Source organism: Cyprinodon variegatus, unplaced genomic scaffold (assembly GCF_000732505.1).
Source record: "Cyprinodon variegatus isolate N-32 unplaced genomic scaffold, C_variegatus-1.0 Scaffold608, whole genome shotgun sequence".
NCBI classification, from domain to species: domain Eukaryota; kingdom Metazoa; phylum Chordata; class Actinopteri; order Cyprinodontiformes; family Cyprinodontidae; genus Cyprinodon; species Cyprinodon variegatus.
Window position 1 is genome coordinate 147,826 of NW_015151061.1, and position 18,630 is coordinate 166,455.

The 18,630-nt window shown below is 39.1% G+C and overlaps 1 protein-coding gene across 1 annotated transcript in view; it reads right to left on the reverse strand.

The window, feature by feature from the left end:
• dnah9 (dynein, axonemal, heavy chain 9) overlaps nt 1-18,630 on the reverse strand; it is a 228,899-nt gene that overhangs the window by 127,019 nt on the left and 83,250 nt on the right. Inside the window, exons 37-46 of the mRNA XM_015392821.1 lie at nt 17,523-17,810; nt 14,918-15,128; nt 14,695-14,822; nt 14,009-14,117; nt 12,817-12,964; nt 10,154-10,328; nt 9,153-9,326; nt 5,456-5,663; nt 5,055-5,220; nt 109-211 (exon numbers count right to left, since the gene is read on the reverse strand). Coding sequence (XP_015248307.1) covers nt 109-211; nt 5,055-5,220; nt 5,456-5,663; nt 9,153-9,326; nt 10,154-10,328; nt 12,817-12,964; nt 14,009-14,117; nt 14,695-14,822; nt 14,918-15,128; nt 17,523-17,810 — 1,710 coding nt within the window. The remainder of the gene's footprint in view (nt 1-108; nt 212-5,054; nt 5,221-5,455; nt 5,664-9,152; nt 9,327-10,153; nt 10,329-12,816; nt 12,965-14,008; nt 14,118-14,694; nt 14,823-14,917; nt 15,129-17,522; nt 17,811-18,630) is intronic.

The following is an 18,630-nucleotide window of genomic DNA, read 5'->3' on the forward strand; positions in this document are numbered from 1 at the left end:
TTCTGCCTATTATAGTTTGCAAGGTAAAATGAAGCATATGTAACCATGCCAGTGTATCGCATAACCTATGGTATATCATGGGAATATGGCCTGAATGTTTTTGCCTACCTGGAGCCTGGGATTAATGGTGAAGCTGCCAGCCGTGGGGTTCATGCAGGAAACATATTGAACGTTGTGTATTTCTTTCAAAAGCAGCTTATTACGGTCATACCTGCAGATCACACACAGCGGAAAAAAGAAAAAAAAAATCATTATTCATCTTCTCTGCCTGCACATAACCACCAACATCCGCTAACATTCGCACAGAATTCTCCCCTGTACTTTTTCTCCCCCCGACATGGACACCTTAGCTTCCTCTTAAGCTGGCGCATCTTCCAAGAAACCTCCTTCCTCTCAATTTCATACTTGAAGTCCTCCAAGCATATCTCTAATGGGCTGACCGTGTCTAATCCAGTCGGCCGGTGTCTGACGCAGTGGAACCATGTTCATAATAGCCTCACTGTGTCAGAGAGATGAGCAACAAAATCCTTTTTACGGGGAATCACACAGCCCTGCTTTCTACATATAACTTTTGTCACTCATAAAAGTTGCAGCATATGGTAATAAAGGCAGACTGCTTCCTGAATTTTATAAGGAGGGTAATTTACAAACACTAAAGACCTGCTTAATAGCAGCTTAGGCTTAGAACAACTACTTTTCAAATATAATTATTTGTATCAATATCTTTAGTGGTACTCATCTTTATCATGAAAATCAGTCAAACAATAAAGCAAGAATTGTAACAGCAATACACATCTAAACATCTCAAGGCTAAACTAGTTAGTGAAGGTTACGAAGAGTAGGAGCAGCAGGGTACATTAACCTGCAGGAGGTCAGACATGACCTGTCTTTGAGGGATCTGACTTTATAATGTCATCAGAGTTTTACAGTTAGTGACAAATAAACTTATATACTGATTTTATGCTGCCATTAATGCCTTTTTTGTGGATGTTGGAGCTTGGCCTGTTTTCCAGTGTAGTCCTGTTTCTCTGACTGTGGCTAACTGTATGTGCTCTCTTTCATGCTCTGATATGGGAGCTGGCTCGGAGCTTGTCTGCCTGGCTGTGTGTTTCCTGGATGGGGCCTCCTATGGAGATTGTTGACAGTTGCCGTTTGTTTCTCTGCTTCTGTCTGTATGTCTGCTTCTGTCACCTTAAACCCCAGTCGGCCTCGGCAGATGGCCACTCACACAGTCTGGTTCTGCTGGAGGTTTCTTCCTGTTGAAAGGGAGATTTTCTCTCCACTGTCGCTACAAGCATGCTTGGTGTGAGGGATTGCTCTCGAGCCAATGAGTCGATGCAATCAACTAGTTTTGCTTAAATAGAACACTTTTAATTAATTTGACTGTATGATCTGGCTGAATTGTCTCTGTAAAGCGCCTTAATTGAGATGACATGTGTTGTGCATTTCCACTATATAAATAAACTGAATTTAATTGAAATTTAATTATTTAGTCATAAGTAATCATCATATTTATGATTTTAACAAAATGTTTTGAAGTGAAACAAAGACATAAGCTACATGCTTCCAGGTTGAAAAGTTTATTTTTGTGATGAACTCATGCAGCAAGGCTGGACAATACAGCTCATTCTCTTTACTTTGTGGCTCTGCACCTGCTACACTGTTCATTTGGGGTCCTTTGACAACCACTCAGCATAGTGGTTTTTAGCTAGCCATGCATCCTGAAATCTGCTTTTCTGGCCATTAGGCGCAGACGTTATGACTGAGTAAAAGTGATTGTTAAACCCATCAGAAGAGGGATGCATCTGTGTTTCCCTTATGTTAAATATGCTGATTGGCTGATTGGATCGTTTAAACAAAAATAACCCACTCACAGCAGTCGAACCCCAACCCGCGGATAAAAGTTAAGACATCGACAAACATTTAAGGACTTTCAAGGTAAATTTATTTATTTGCTTTTGTCAAATTCACAAACTTTTAAGGATTCCACAGACTGGAACCCTGATGTGAATACTAACATACTGATATGTAACAAGACAGGAAACTGGAACCAAATAGCATAGAATAGAAAATCCCATTATTGACCCAAAATGGGGAAATTCTGTTGTTTACAGCAGCAAAAAGATTATTGAAAAACATGGTCACACAAATATGGACCTCAGAAAAATGATATAAATTATATATAAATATAATATGTATAAGTACAACATAATTAGGTGATTGCTTTCTCCACCGATCAACAGCCACCTACTTAAGCGGCAGAATATTTTCTTGGATTAGAGATTACAGTATAAAGCTTTGTTAGTGAGCATGTTTGGTAATGTTGTACTCAAGACAACCTAAATCAGCATAGAGACCAAAATCAATGCTCAACACCAAATTAATGACAAAAGGTTGCTGCTATCAAAATAAGGTAGTTACTGCAAAATAAATAAATACTTAAATAAAAACTTAGTCCAGCATGTCAGATAAGACCACGTAGGAGTGGTCAAGTGTGCAACAAGAACACGATTTGCCGAATATGGTTTTGAGTGCATTGTTGTGATGTGCTCACTTATGGCCTAATAGTTTTCTTGTCTAACAACACTCGGTGTACTTTAGTGGATTAAAAATGATTTTTTTCCTAAACACAGCAGCACTCTTCCTATGGCTAAATGTAGTGTTATTCATGACTCAAATTCTGATCAGTTTAATCATTTATTGAAGACCAGAAAGACCTACTGTAAATAAATTATACCTGAAAAGTGGGATCACCTCTATTAAAATAGCACTTTAAGTAGTTTCGTGGTCTGAAGTATACATAACTTTAAGCGAAAGATATCTGCAATCATTTTATAGCAGCAACTTTTGTGGACTATATTCCTGTAAATACTTATATCGCTGATAAAAGAAAGGCCTCAGGCCTCAGCTAAGCTTGTGAAATTTTAAAGCTTATAACAGGACAGTTCAGAAAAGACTAAAGAGAAAGTAAGTTGGCATGCAAGGTGGTGTAGGCATGCTGAGTCACGCTTTTTTCACCACCATGTGAACTAAGCATCTTGCAGTCTTTGAGTAGATCATAAACTCAAGCTTAACATGTGAGGCCGTATGATTAAAAGTTGAAACCTTTCCCAAATCATACAGTAGGACTTGAAATTAAAGAGGTCGTAGAATGCAAAACCGAGTTTACATTGTCATAGACGAACAACGATAGTTCAGTGGGTGAAATGGACGTACAGAGAAGTTCAAACCCCATCATCACCTCTTTTCTCTTCAAATCTCACAATTCTAAACTTCCAACATAAAACGGGCGAATCCAAACGAAGCCCCAAATTGATGTCAACTTGGGGATGTTGCCTTATTTGGTTCTGGCCTGTACTTTTGTCACTCCCCGAAATGTACATACAGACCAGCCCACTGGTTCACTGGCCCAAGAACATGAATAGAGGTATATGTAAGACACCAGTTTAGCTGTTTAGCCTACAGTTGGGTTAAATTCTACAAGAATTACAAAGCAGGCAGATTAATATTGAAAATGAGCCAGAACCATGGATATAAATGCAGTGTTCCAGGCTGCACGGAGAAAGGATAACATTTTCACACTCTTCCCAAGGATCCAAAGACTCGACAGGCATGGTTTATGTTTGTCTGTCAGAAGATCCCAGCAAAGTTTGATGCCCAGCTGTTTATTTGCTCCAAGCCAGAGGTCATCAACAGGGGGTCCATGACCCCTAAGGCATCCATGAAGGTACAATTTTTTTTACATCCCCCTGCAATTTTTTCCACTAATTGAAATGTCTTTAAAAACACATTAACATCAATTCACACACTGTAGTAAACAGATAAATGGAGGCAGAAGATGTCTTTCAGACATCATGAACACATTCAGCGACACACAGGAGCTCTTTCAATCTGGGCACAGTTTCATTCACAACACCTGTCCCATAAACCAGGAATCAGAATCAGGAATACTTTAATAATCCCAGGGAGGAATTACTTTTATTACATTACTTCATCTGTAATACAATGACTAGAGGACCAGTTTGATATAACGCAATTTCATAATATATATATAATTAGGGGTTCACACGCTCCATCTCGGCATCAGTTTGGGGGTCCTTGGCCTGGAAAACTTTGAAGACCCCTGCTCTAAGCATTTTAGCTGGGCAGCTGACTGGACCGCACTGGGCACTCGAACCAAGCCATCAACTGCGGGGCTGGTCCGGAAACCCTGGCAGATGGGGCAGGGAGCCAGCGGGGGATGGATCGACTGAACCCAACCCGGTGATGTTAGCCGAGACGGCCCCGTGCTACCAAAGCATGGTAAGACAGGCGGGGGGCAACATACCGTCACAGGTTTGGGTGCCCCCATCCGCCAGGGTTTCCGGACCAGCCCCAGAGTTGATGATTCGGTTCGAGTGCTCTGTGTTTCAAGTACGACCTGCACTGTAGTCGACCAAAATCCCGGATGAATTTGAAATTTGCCCCAGACATTTTTTTAGGTACGAAAAGCACGACATGTCTGGTAAAAAGAGGACGTACCTGCTCACCCTACCATATCAACATTCTCAATGTTTCAGTGAGTGACTGCTTGTTGCCATGATGTGTCATCGCTCAGCAGCTTTGCTCGTTGTAAACCAACCAATCAGCATACATGAAATATTCATGAGCATACCATAAAAGGAAGAAAACCTGTGGTTTCATTCTAGGGATTTTAACCAGGCTTGCATTAGGGCTCATAGAATAGCAAATATGCTGACCAATGTTACACACCCTATTAAGAGATCTTAAGAACCAGCACCAATTACCCTATATAATCATTCTATCGCCTCTTTAAAAAGTCGTGGACAAATCAATTTCTACAAACCTCAAAAAACAAAGTCATCATTAATTCTTAAATCTCAAAAAGACTTTGTTCCTTTTTCTCTTGATATGTAAAGCCCCACAATTAACAGATGGTAAACATGACATTTACAAGGTTAAATATGTCTATTTCAAACAGCACGGTTGTGTAATACAGCTTTCCTATGCAAATGATGGATTGCTAATCTAAATGCAAAATAACTTAGTCTTACCAATGGTTGTAGTCCATGTGTTGGCGGATGAGTGTGTGGGGTTGCACCGTGCCATATGCATCCACCTCCGGCATATTCATGTCATCTATGAAGTAGATCATTCTTCGGTTGCCAGGAGGGCCATAGTTGCGCCCCGCTTTTCTCTCTAGGGGCTTTTCCAGCACAGCTGCGTGGGAGATCAAAACTTCACAGACTGCCCTTCTCTTTTTATCTTTCAGCTTTATATTTTATGGCTTCTCAAAATGATTCACACACATTAAACCATGCAAACTTTAGACAGGTGTTAATTATGTTGAAAAGATTAATTGAATTATTTTTTTATTGCAATTTTATCATTAGAACTACTTGGAAACCAGAGTGTAGGCCTGATGTAGGTATGGACAACATTCTCATTTCCTTACCTTGCAGCATAGCAGATGTGGTGTAATAGTTAAAGGGGACGTTTCTGACCACGTATTTCCCCGCATCCATTGATCCAAGTTTATCCGCAACTAGAACAGACTTCCCATTGCCAGCATTCCCGACCAGCATGACAGGTCTTCGATGCTCCAGGAGGCGGTCCATGAAGTAACGAACGCGAACTGTCTCTGTGGTGTGAACCAGACAAGCCTGTACAGAGGGTGCAGAAACATTTAGGAAACATAAAAAAATATTTTCCAGAAAAGCTAAGCTTGGGGCTCAAAGCTACCAATCTGGATGCAATAAACAGAAAATGATTAATGTTGCTTATGTTACTATTTGCATTTTTTTTTTTTTTAATAGAGCACATTAAAGTAAAGGGGCAATGACTTGACTGTAGATGTTAAAGGGATAATAAAAAAGGTAAAAAAAAAAACACTGTAAAGGACAAAGAGGTGGTTAGCCATCAGGGTACAAACATTAGAGGGAACATGCAAATAAGGTGTTTTTCGTCATTATTTTTATGTTTTGCACAGTCTAGGGTTTCACATCAAAACAGTAACATTTAAAAATACCGATTCTGTTGATGTGTAAATTTGGATGAGCCATTGGCAAAGATTCCAATGGCAAGTTTTCGGGGCATGTCTCTAAGATTTGCACAGCTAGACACTGGAAATTTGCACTTTCTTTTTGGCAAAATAGAATATATAAATAAAGAGTTTTGTTTGATATTTTTTATCCTTCTCCAAATTTAGTCTAATTTGAACAAAGTGATTTATTCAATTCTTGCCTTAATTCTTGTACCTTTCTTTCAGTAATCACCACATTCTTATACTGCATGAATAAAATTCTGCCCTGAACATTTTTCTGTCTCTGTAAATGTTCCCTCCAGCTCAACTGTTAAAATTGTTTTATTTTCTCTCCATGTACAATTGTGCACTAGTTGGAGCGGATCTATCGTATAAAGTTCTGTAAAATGCACTAAAGTTTGTGGTTGTATTAGCATGAGTTGCATTTTTTGGTGGCAGGGTCAGTGGGCAAACCACATATAACAGCTATTAGTGTTGGTACTAATGCATTATAAAGTAATGCATTACAGTAACTACGTTACTTTTTCCAGTAGCTAACTCTGTAACTAAGGCAGTAACACGTTCATCATTGCTATTCTTTAAACAGATTAGTTACTTAAGGTGTATAAATAAGGACTACAGTTTTCTGGTTTAAGTGCACCTGATGTCAATGTGCACGTTAAAGCCCACTTGGTGCACGTAACAGCTATGAACACAGAGAAGAGACTATAGAGCAGAATCACTGATTCAATGACAGTGTTCCTACAGTAAAGCTCTCATTGAAGACTAAATGTTTCTGTGATCTGCTCATGATGTGCAGGAACAAAGACTATAGGAGCTGGGATTTAAAAAAAGCTCCTAACATCATCTTAACACTGACTGACAACTGCTGCCTTTAAACAACATACATTTGTTGCTTTCTCAGAGCTATTATGATTTTACTTGCACGGTTTATGTTTTCATCATGCTAAAATCCTGGGATCATACAGTCTTGCATCGATGTTTTCAGAAATAGTGCATTTGTTTTTTGGTTAAATTTCATTAGTTTTCCCTCTTCATATCTATTTTAGAGCCAACTGAAAGCAGTCAATGTGCAAGAAAATAAAGCCAAAAACATCTTATTTTTCTTTTACTTAAAACAAGAGTTATCAACATATCTACATAATTTTAACAACTCACTTGTCAAACTTTACACATCAAAACATTGCAGATTAGTTTTCTATGTTTTCAGATGTCTAAACATTTAAATGTATTGGTTAATGTATCAATTAATCAACCACCTTATATTCCATAACTGAACCTGTAGTTGTATTTAAAATTCCAATAAAAAAAAAAAAAAAACGTTGTCCAATTTCTTTGACACCAAATCATAAAACAGTAACTGCATAGTTATTTTGGCTATTATTTAGTTACTTTCAGTTAGCAAGAACTGAGTTGCTACTTTTTTGGAGGAGTAACTATTAACTATAACTATTCTCTTTTTAAATTAACTTTCCCAACGCGGGTGTGGAAGGATAAACAGGACATTTACCCTACCCTTGAAAAACCGAATCATGCCAAGACCGGTCCAAGCTCGGATCAGTTAACCAGGCCAGGCTTGGTTCTGATGACCGTTTACACATCACGCAATCTCGGTTCCTTGACTCCTCGCCTCCTAGTGACAATCTGCGGTATTACTGCCAGTATTGAAGGAGGAAATCAAGCAGTGGCGGTAATGCACCAAATGTTGTTTGCCAACCGCCATAAAACACAAGAAGAAGAAGACGAAGAAGGAGGGAATCAAGCAAATCAAAATATTGGCACCCGTCCCATTCAGAAAGTTATGCTTGATTATTATTGCTGTACTTCGGTGTTTGCAGACGGTCAGGAAAGACGGCAACCTTTCGTGGATTTACTTGAGAAAGTAAATTTATAGTTATAGTTGTTTTTCTTCTTTTTTGTGTTGGTTGGCAAACAACTTCCGGAGGGGCATTACCGTCAACTACTGGAATGGAGTGTGAATCGCGATGTGCAGCCAGACGGAGATGAAGCGTTCTGCTCATGCGCTCTTGTTATCAGAGAACCGAGCCAGGGAAAAAACCGAGCCGAGCCCACCTCTGGAACTGGTCTGCAGTTAGCTCGGTTCAGTTTGCTTTCCATTTACACACGATAAGTTATCTCAGTTACTGAGCTCGGACCGGTCTCGGTACGGTTTTTCAAGGGTAGTGTAAATGGGGTAATTGTGTTCCTGCCTCTTTGGCAAAAGAACCATGAGTGAAATTCAAGGCTCTTATCGCAGCAGTCTGGATAAAAGCTTAAGATAGATAATAAAACTATTAAAGTCGTAGGGAAGCAGCTGTTCCAACGGTTGCAGTTCCGAATTCTCCCGAGTGGTGCCCGATTATACACGAGCGAATAAAGCAAAGGTGATTGGTAGATTATCAAGGGAGCAGGACTGTTGTGGCGGAAGGTTCGCAAGCAAGTTTGATTGTGGCCGGTGTCTCAGAAGCAACTTGTTAACCAGTTAGCAACTTAGTGCTAGTAGGTTCCCAATGGGAAATTACATTGGAACCAATTAGCACTTAGCAACAACACTGTCAAGGAACGCTATGGACAGCGGAAACATGCAAGACGAGCAAAGATTTGTGTCGGAGGTTGTGGATGAGTCTCCTCTGCTCCTCTGCACAACGCTGCCAGTTTTGTTAGCTCTACGCCTGCCGAAGACACAGACGTCCATCCCCGTGAACACTGGGACGGAACTGAATGGTAAAGTAAATTATTCTTATTTCTTATTACAACCGTTGCATATATTAGCTGCGACATATGAATCAAGATGCTATGACCGAAAAAATTTGATTTGAAGATGACCGTTGATATATGATTGGCCACAGGCTGAAGTATAACTAACTGACCTGCATAAGATAACGAAAACAAAAAGCCCAGATTTTAAGACAGGATTTTTTTTTAAACTGAAAATTTTCTAACTTTTGGGAAATTGTAGTCTGGTAAAGAGTACATTTATGTACATGTTTAAGCCAGAATGATTTGACATTTGAATATGACTTCCCGACGACTTTAAGAATTCTCCAGAGAACCTGGGAGGAATGATGACAGTCAGTCTATGCCCAGAGCTGCCTTGGTTGAGGCTTACCTGAAGAGGTATATCTGGATCCATCTCAAACTTGGGGACAATTTTGGACCACGGTTCGAACTTCTTGCTCTCCGGGTCGATGTAGTAATCGAACACAGTGCCCTGCGATGGGAACTTGATGGTTTTGAACTCAGCAACCCACCACTTGCTGAATTCCACTCTGTAGTCCACCAGCTGCTTTCACACAGAGCACACACACAGAGGCACAGAGGGTAGGCAAGCGTTCAATATTGTAAAATGACTTCCTCTCTTCTTTTTCTCCTCCATACAGCAGCTATGGATCTGTGCGTTTGATTTACACTGGTGTGAATACAAACCAAAGGACAAATAAAGGGCTGCAACACACAGATGAGTTACAGCAGCTGAAGGGAACAAAATGAGAGATGGCAGACCTATCTATCCATCCATGTGATTCAGGCAGTGAAGAAGTCCCATCACCTCCTGGCTAGCAGTTCCCCGCCTTCCTCTCCTTCTTCCCAACCCTTGATACCTGTCTCCTCCATTCACCACTGCCTCTCCAGTCAATAAAACCACTTAGCATTTAAATGCATCTGTGATGGGAAAATAAAGTGGAGTACATTTGTACCAAGGGGAAAGCAGTTTTATCCCATAACTTAGATGGACGCGCTTACTGTACTGAACTAACTGGATTGCTAAGCAACTGCTTGCCACAGCTCTCCTGCTGATTGAGATTCAGCCAGCCTGTGTGTGTTTCAGAATGGGAATGCAGTCCATTTTCATTTTTAGATGGAGATCTCTGCCTTTATGAGAAAAAATATTATTGCTTCAAAAGAAAATAACATTCAAATGACTTTGTATAAATAGACACAATGTCAAGTTCCATAGGAGCCATCAGGGCTTAAATAATAATCCAGGAAACATTTTTGCATTATGAAGGATAAAAAAAAGAAAAGACACTTTAGCTATCACCCCTATTTCTTTTCTTTTAGCTTGTGCAACTACTTAGTAAGCATTTCACATGTCCAGAGGTCACAAAGTACCTGGTCCAGGAACAAGGCTCCCCCGAAGGCCCAGATCGCAGCAAAGACAAAGTAGAGCTCATATAGATCCTTGGGAGAGTCCGCTGGCGTGTTTCCTGGAGTCAGAAGACACTCCAGCAGGTAGCACAGCATCTGTACCACACTTTGCTCAGGGATAGGGATGATTGTCTTGAACCTGACCAAAGACAGAAATATTAAGTCAAAATCTAAACTCTTGATCTGGTCCTCAGGCAGGGGAGAAATGCACTACTGTTCACACAGTGAAGGACAAATAGGTGAATGTAATATGCACATATACATAAAACTACTGTAAGGTTTACATGGAACATCTTTAGTATGATCCTTTCTAGGGTAGAATGAGGATGCTACAAACAGATGCAATTAGTTGTATGGCATGCATGCACATTGACTAATATTTGGTCAAATGTCACTTATGGAGATGAGCTCCAACACATTCTCTTTGAAGCCTTTAAGAAACTTTTTAAATATTTTTTTTCCTGAAAATAAGACAAAAATCATATGGTTAGAACTGAAAAATCCTGAATCAAATATATCAAATGACTGCCATGTACATGGCTTTAACAAATAATCCCCATTTTGAAAACAGTTTGTATTTGTAGTTGTTGATATGTTTGGATGTTGCCCCCTCAGTGTTCTCTAAGCCTTCAGCAATGCTCTATTGCCACTAGGAGTAAAAGGTGCATTGCTTCACAGTTGAAACTGTGTGTTTGTTTTGGCTTTAAAGCTATATGGTGTCAATTTCATCACAACGAATCAAAAACACTTAGAAGTAAGGTACTTTGAAAAATAATATCCAGCAGCAAATGTCATTCAAATTTGAGGGAATGAAACATTGAGCATTGCCTAGTTTGCTGGGCTCTTCCATCTTTGTCCCTGAACGTGTCATTGTTGGTAGTTTATGGGTTTCTTGATCTCTCGGACAAAATTAGCTCCCTAACATGAAGCTACCACTACCATACTGGACACTAGTTACAACTTGTTTTGGTTTAATAACATCACTTTCACTCTTGAGCTTTTTTTGTGATTGTGGCAACACCCTAACACAGGGGTCTTCAACGTTTTCCAGGCCAAGGACCCCCAAACTGATGGCCAGATGGAGCGTGTGACCCCCTAATTATATATATTGTATGAATAGTGTTATATCAACCTGGTCCTATAGTCACTCTATTACAGATGGAGTAATGTAGCTAAAGTAATTTCTCCCTCGGGTTATTCAAGTATCTCTGATTCTGATTCCTGCTCAATGGGACAGGTGTTGTGAGTGAAATTGTACCCAGCTTGAAAGAGTTCCTGCATGTCACTGGATGTGTTCATTGAGGACTGAAATACATCTTCTGCCTCCATTTATCTGTTTACTACAATGTGATGAATTCATGTTAATGTATATTAAAAGACATTTCAATTAGTGGAAAAAAATTGCAGTGAGGAATATAAAAAAAAAGTCTAATCAACCAACCGCTAGTTTTTAAGGTCAATCTGCTGACAGGAAAGGGGGAATAAGAGACAGGAAGAGACATGTGGGATAGGACCACAGGTCGGATTTGAACTCTGGTCGCCCGTTTTGAGAATTAAGGTCTCCATACATGGGTCGCATGTGCTAATCACTGCACCACCAAAGCGCGCACAACACCCTAACACATGATGACACTCTCAGCCCATGATGATGTGAAATTTGCTTCAACTCAGACGGTGATACTGGTAAAACGTCCAGTGTATAGCAGGCTGGAGTCTAAGCTAGATTATTCATCATCAATAAAACAGTTCCCCTTTCACCTGATTATGACTATTTATACTTTTTATTCAGGCTAAAAAGAGTTGTTCTTTGTCATTGTGGTTTAAACTGATGAAGAGAATTTACCAGGTTTTTAGACATAGCTCCAAAAGACTTTTAAAGCTTGAATACTTCTCTGGTTAGATTTTCACTGAAAATCTTTGCTTTTCCTCTGATAATAGATACTGTAGGTAAAATAGGAGCTTTAAAACAAATGCAATATGCCTGATAGATAATATATATATATAGAGTCAATTTGCGATCACAAAGACAAAAACTATTTGGCCTTTACATTAACAACGTAACACACATCTTATTCAAGATTTAAGTGAATCTAAAAAGAAAACAAAGTTTGTTTTAATCCTCTGCATCCAATTTGTATTTTATAAAAGCATTGCAACAGAAAATTATTTATAACACAATTAAATCCAATGATTTAGCCAATCATACCAACTTTGGCAATAAATAATTTTTTTTACCAGAACTGTTTCCTAATGTGTTACAGATTTTTGTTTTTGGCTTACAGAAATCACAGAATGGACAAAGGGTTCTGTGAACTAACAATTTCAATCACGTACTTCCGAAACACCAGATGACAAATATATGAGCTGTGGTGCATATTTAGAAATTGTTGTGAGCACAATACATTCATCACTCCCCTGCTTCCTGTTGTTTGCTCCAGCAGCAATGATGATGGTGTCAGAGGAAGCAAATGGTCCTTGTACCGAATGTAGGATCACATCCAGTTCTTCTGAGTCACTCCCTGTTTATCCCCCCCCTTCAACATGCCCACTCCACACAGGAACTCAACAGAATATGGTCAGCACTTCCCATCCCAGTAAAGAAACAACAAAAAAAAACAACTAGTTACCTTGATTTGAGGGCATCCAAACAGGAAGGAAGATACTTGTCAAAGAGGATGGTCAGGTTTGCTTTCTCAGACTGGACTTTCCTTCTATCGATCCAGCTGGACACCTGTGGGCTCCAACCGAGGTCTGATTGGTTTATGTACAGAATACCTTGGTAGAGAAGAGACCAGCACTCCACTTTACCACAGGTTGTGTTAAAAGCATACAAGCAAACATACAGTGCCTTCCAAATGTATCAATGCGGCATTCAAGTTAAATACTAATATATAACAGATCAACAAAAATGAGTGGGGAAAAAATGGCACATGACTTTTTTTTATTGAAAAAAAATATTCATAATCTTTACTCCATTTCCCTTGAGTCCAACTCTTTTCTTTTACAAAACCCTCACACCTGCAAAAATTGTCTCACAAATGACACCTGGTAATTTGTTAGGCAATTACAACAAGTGGACCAATTTTGAGCGAAAGCCATGAGGGGAAACAACAATTGTGTCGAGGAAGATTCTCAGATTAGAAGCCGTTTTGCTTTTGTGTGTAAATCAAAAAAAGTTTCTCACAGGTGTTGAGACACTGCAGATTGATCTGAACAAAAAAAAAAGATTTGAATGTGCTGGTGGAAAAAGGATCTAGAAATAAATTTAAAAAAATCTTAAATTAAGTGTATTTACCCTTAATTTGAGTAGGTAAATGAGATGATATGCCAACAAAATTTATATATTTATTCTTAAAATAATATAATTAGATAAGATGCACTTGAAATAAGACAATGCAATTGTGTTCTTGTTTTAAGTGTAAATTGTCTTATTCGATTGGCAATGTGTCTCTTTTAATTCCTCAATCCAAGAACAAATGCACTTATTTTAAGAAAAAATTACTTATCTAGATAAGAAAACCATAAGTGTGCGTGAATGCTAAAGTTCTTTTTTTTTTCTTTTCAGTCCCCAAGTAATGACTAGAATCTGTGGTCAAATGTCAAATGTGAACATTCAAACAAAATACACTTAAGTTGAAGGACAGTGTAATCTAATGGGAGAGCAGGCTTTCTATATTCCTATTGGTCTCATTCCTGTCAACATGTACTTAAAAAATACACCTCGATTTAGGATTGTAAAAATTTAACAGAAAAAAACAAACTTAACTAAGGAAGAAAAAAAAAAAGGAAGCATGGAAATAAGTTAGTGAGTTTTTGTACCTGCTCTAGACACAGTAGCAGGAGTAGCAGTGCGAAGGTGGCTAATCTCAAACACCAGCCTCATGCTGGGGTTCAGAGGGATACGCTCATTACTGGCCAGAGTCAGAACCTAACAGAAAGAGAATAGTTAGTTTTATAACACATTCATTCAGTGAAACCAGCTGTATCTGTTCACACACTTGATCACTGCTTATGTATATATATGTGTTTATGTATGTATGTATATGTGTGTATATATATATATATATATATTAATCTGTGGTCCAGCGAACATTTATTCTGTATTTTTAAACCAGTTTTGAAGAGTTATAGCTGTTTTTATTTCTTTTTCCATTTGTATTCTCCATTGTAAAATGTTTACTGTGTTTTTTTTTTTTAAGTAGAAAATTTTAAGATCTGTCCAGGGACAACAGATGAAAAATAGCCTTTTGTCTCATTCTGGTGCATTTGCAGGAATGCTTATTAATGTACACTGTCCCTGTCAAATAAATAAATTGATTAAATCAAATGTCACCTGCTCTTATTACTAAAGCATTAAATAAACACTGTCTAGTGATACACTTATCACTTATAAAAAAATACATTATACTTTCAGTGATCAGCACACATTTTCACAGGTAAGGACTAATGTTGTGTCAGTACAAAGCAGAGAATTCAGCCTATTAAAACACACTAGTTTCTCACACCTTGTTGTCATCCATAACTGTGTTGAGTGACTCAATCCACATTGGATCAATGTCTCCATCCAGAACAATCCACTTAGGCCCATTGTGACTAATGTTGGCCAGTTCACGCATTATACTGGAGAAGAGCCCTGTGAGAAGAGGAGTTCAGATGCAGGCTATTCGAGGCACGTCATTAAACACTTTGTGTTAATCAAATCCTTGTTCTGAAGGACGCAGTAATCACCGTCTTTCCACTCTCTGGTTGCTGGGTTGATGATCCCAAAGAGCTCATCATTGGTCACGGCCTTTGGATTGAGGTCTGCCCACACGGGCCGCCGCTTCATGTTCTGATAGGTCCGCTGGAGCGATCTCATCACCTGGCTCTTCCCCGTGCCGGCATTGCCAATCACAAACACAGAGTGGCGTACCGCCAGCAGTTCCTCGAGCTGCACTACCTTACATACAGGCAGAGAAGGGATTAAGATGAATGCCTATTACCAGGAATCATTTTCCACAATAATCCAGTGCTTCATTAAGACAGTGATGTTCATTCTACTTAATCTCCTCATTTCATGCATAATAAATTAGCAAAATGCCACAGTCAGGTGCAGCACAAAGACTTTTGTATATGAAGCAGAATAATTGACAACAGGGGACTTCTAAAAACATCAAATGTCAAAACTCATATTACTGTATAATTAATGTGCCATTCATGTGGTACCGGAAAGTCACTCATTGACAGGGAGTTGACTGAATTAGGCCTGCTGTATTAACATAATAAACTTGGATATATTTAACTTACAATAACTAGTGCAGACACTATATTTAATATGTGCTATAAGACTAAGAGCTAATTACCCAAATTTACAAGGCAGACTTATTCAAAATCTTACAAATTGTCATACAATAAAACTCAATGACAAAAAGTGAAGCATCAGAAAAATATGTTAAGGATGCAGTTTATTTACATCAATATGGAAGCGTAAAAATCAAGTTGACATTAAGTGTAATAGTCAGATAATGCTATGTAGATGGATGAGGCAGGGTCAACAGTAGGTATAACTCTATAATGGTTACAAATAGGATTTTGAACACTCATTTGACATCAGATGGAAAGTTTTTAAATGCCTTTTTTATGTCATTGTTCCTTTAAAAAGGTGTGGTCTATTGCATCTTTATCCGAATGAAGGAACCTGTGCAACACTGGTTCAACACAGATGGAAGGCAACCAGACAACCCACCATTCTTGTCCCTAAAAGTTGTCAGAACTTGTCACGAGATGTGAGAGAAATAAAAAGACTATCAGCTTGGGCAAGCAGTCTACCACATATTGATGGGCCAGTTACAAAAGCTGGGAGAACATTTACTCAGGAGAAGATAATGACTTTGTGGCTTGTCCTGCAGCAAATCCCAGTATTATTATCTTTGTTCAAGGGAACTCATCTTCTGACATGGAATAATCAACTATAGCAGGTATGTCCAAAGTCAATCCTTGAGGGCCGCCGTCCAGCAGGGTTTCAATGCTACAGCAAAGCCGATTCTGATGGTTGCAGTTCAGCAAAGCTTTTATTGGGAATCAGCTGTGCTGAAGCACGGACACATCTAAAACCTGCTGCACAGCGGCCCTAAAGGACTGAACTTAAACATGCCTGATCTATACAATGATGGTGACACCAAACATATGGAACTCAATATTAGTTTTCCTATTGCTTGAATGAAATTCCACCTCTTATAGTAATTCCATTTAAAAGCCAGTTGAAACAAAAATAAGACCCTTTCTCCCTTTTTCTTACATGCAAAAATCAGTTAGATGGCAAACAACATTCTGTTGTTTAATACAATTCTATAATGATTCCTAGAATAAAATAAAATATTTTTTTAAGCTAAAATACCACCCATCCAACAAGGATAAAGTTCATTTTCAGGAGATTCATAATAACTAAAGGAGAAAAGATTTTTTTTAGTTTCCTCAAAACTACAGATAGCCTAAAACGATCAATACCATCGAGCTGGTTCCTACTCCACCTCCATTCAACCCGAACCCAAAGGCCTGGCCTGATTAGCGCTTTGATCTGAGGACGCCTGATGCTAGACCAGGCTAATGCTAAAGACATTGGCTCTCTCCTGATTCGACTGAAATCAAAAGGTTGGGCATTCGAGCAAAGATGGGAAAAGTTCAAGCTCTGAGGGTGGAAGCTTGTTTTGTATTGAACGGTCTGCCATTTTCTCTCGTATCCTCTACTTCCTCCCTCACTCATTTTCTCCTCCTCTCTGTTTATTTCTATGTTGTCTCTCACAGAGTCAGGGTTAAGTGGCGTGTTGCAGCACCAGCCTCCATTGATAGAGTGTTATTGCGTGATTCCTGTGTCTGTTTGACCTGAGGCAAATTGCACTTATTTCCCTTGGTCTGGCGTAGTCCTGTCTCTGACACATAGCCTGATCCGGTGCTTGTGTGTGTATTTGGCTTCCCGTGTGACATAATGACTAAAATTAGGTCGTCAGCTCCGGCACCTGAACTCTCGCTGCAGCTAACAACCAGCTTTCTGCAATATTTGCCCAATTCATCCAGATGCTGCAGTCTTGTTTGACACTAATGTGTATTTCTCACTGGAACATTATGACATGAGGAAAATAGCTTTTGGAGAGAGCCGGGATAAATCAAAATGAAAGCACTGCAACCGTAATATCTGTCAAAATTATTAAAGATGAAACTTACATTTGGCAACTCTGTAGATTTTAGACAGTATCTAATTACATTTTCTTTTATATATGATTCAATGTCGAAGTTCCTTGTAATTAAAAAGAAATCACCTGCAGGATATAGCTTGATGTCCATTTCAAGTACTTACCTTGAGAATGAAATTCTCCTCAGGTTGCAACTTCAGGTCCAGAAGCGACTGCTTTACATGCTTTTCAAAGTCTAGGTCTCTCTTTCTTGGGACTTCCAGAGACGGAAAAAGGTCTCCTATCAGGCCCATGAAAACAGGCATGTCCTCGGTCACGATCTTTGGAATGTTAAAATCTCTCAGAGCTCGCATGAGTACTTGGTCCTCTGCTCGCCCAGGGTCTCCTCTTTTCAAAGAGCCAGCCACCACTAACACTGACTTGATGGCTCGGAGGCCCCAGTCATAGTGATCCTGAAGGGAGAGACAAAAGAAAAAAAAAGGTTTACGAGGAGAAATCAGATGCATGTGTGGACTGGTGCCTTGCATCAAGATAAACAAATGTTTTAATGCAAAACTTTCTAATTTTTATTCAAGAGTCACTTGACCTTTGACTTACAGGTTAAGCACCCTGTGAAGGCCACCTGCAACACGGAACTTTTATAAAATCTGATAGGAGAGACATTTAGACCAGCAGATTAAGAAGCAATGAAGTTATGTGTAAGAATAAGGCCAAATTAAAATCCTACATCAGAGAGCCAAAATGAGTTAAATCAAGTTAAGTCTCATACCTGTGTTGATGCCTAAATACAAGTTTTAGCTTAGTTAACTCTTGTGTTTAAAGACAGGTCAGGGTGCCGTAAAATTACGCTATGGATCACATGACTCATGCAGTGACAGTTTCAAACTTCAAAATTACATTGGAGAGATTTTGAGAAGAGTGGCTTCCAAGTGGTTTGTGCCAAGTGCTGCACATTAACTACCACTTTGCATCCGTGGGACGTTTGTGGTGCCTCCAAACTTGCAGCCTCATCCAAAGAATTAAAGAGCCACAGCTGATCTATTTTATATGTCTTTCAGACAATTCTACAGAATTTTTAGTGTGGCCAGTTAACAACTTAATATAATTTAAATTATAAAAAATAATTGGGTAAAATTCATTCATTCTCCAGTTAAAGGCTATTAAAATTCTGTTTCTACCTTTGAGAAAGAACAAGTGAGCATAATCAGAGTATGATGTAATGCAGTACTCCCCCCGCCTGTTTCTGTGCACTACTCTGTGCTCTGTGAGCTG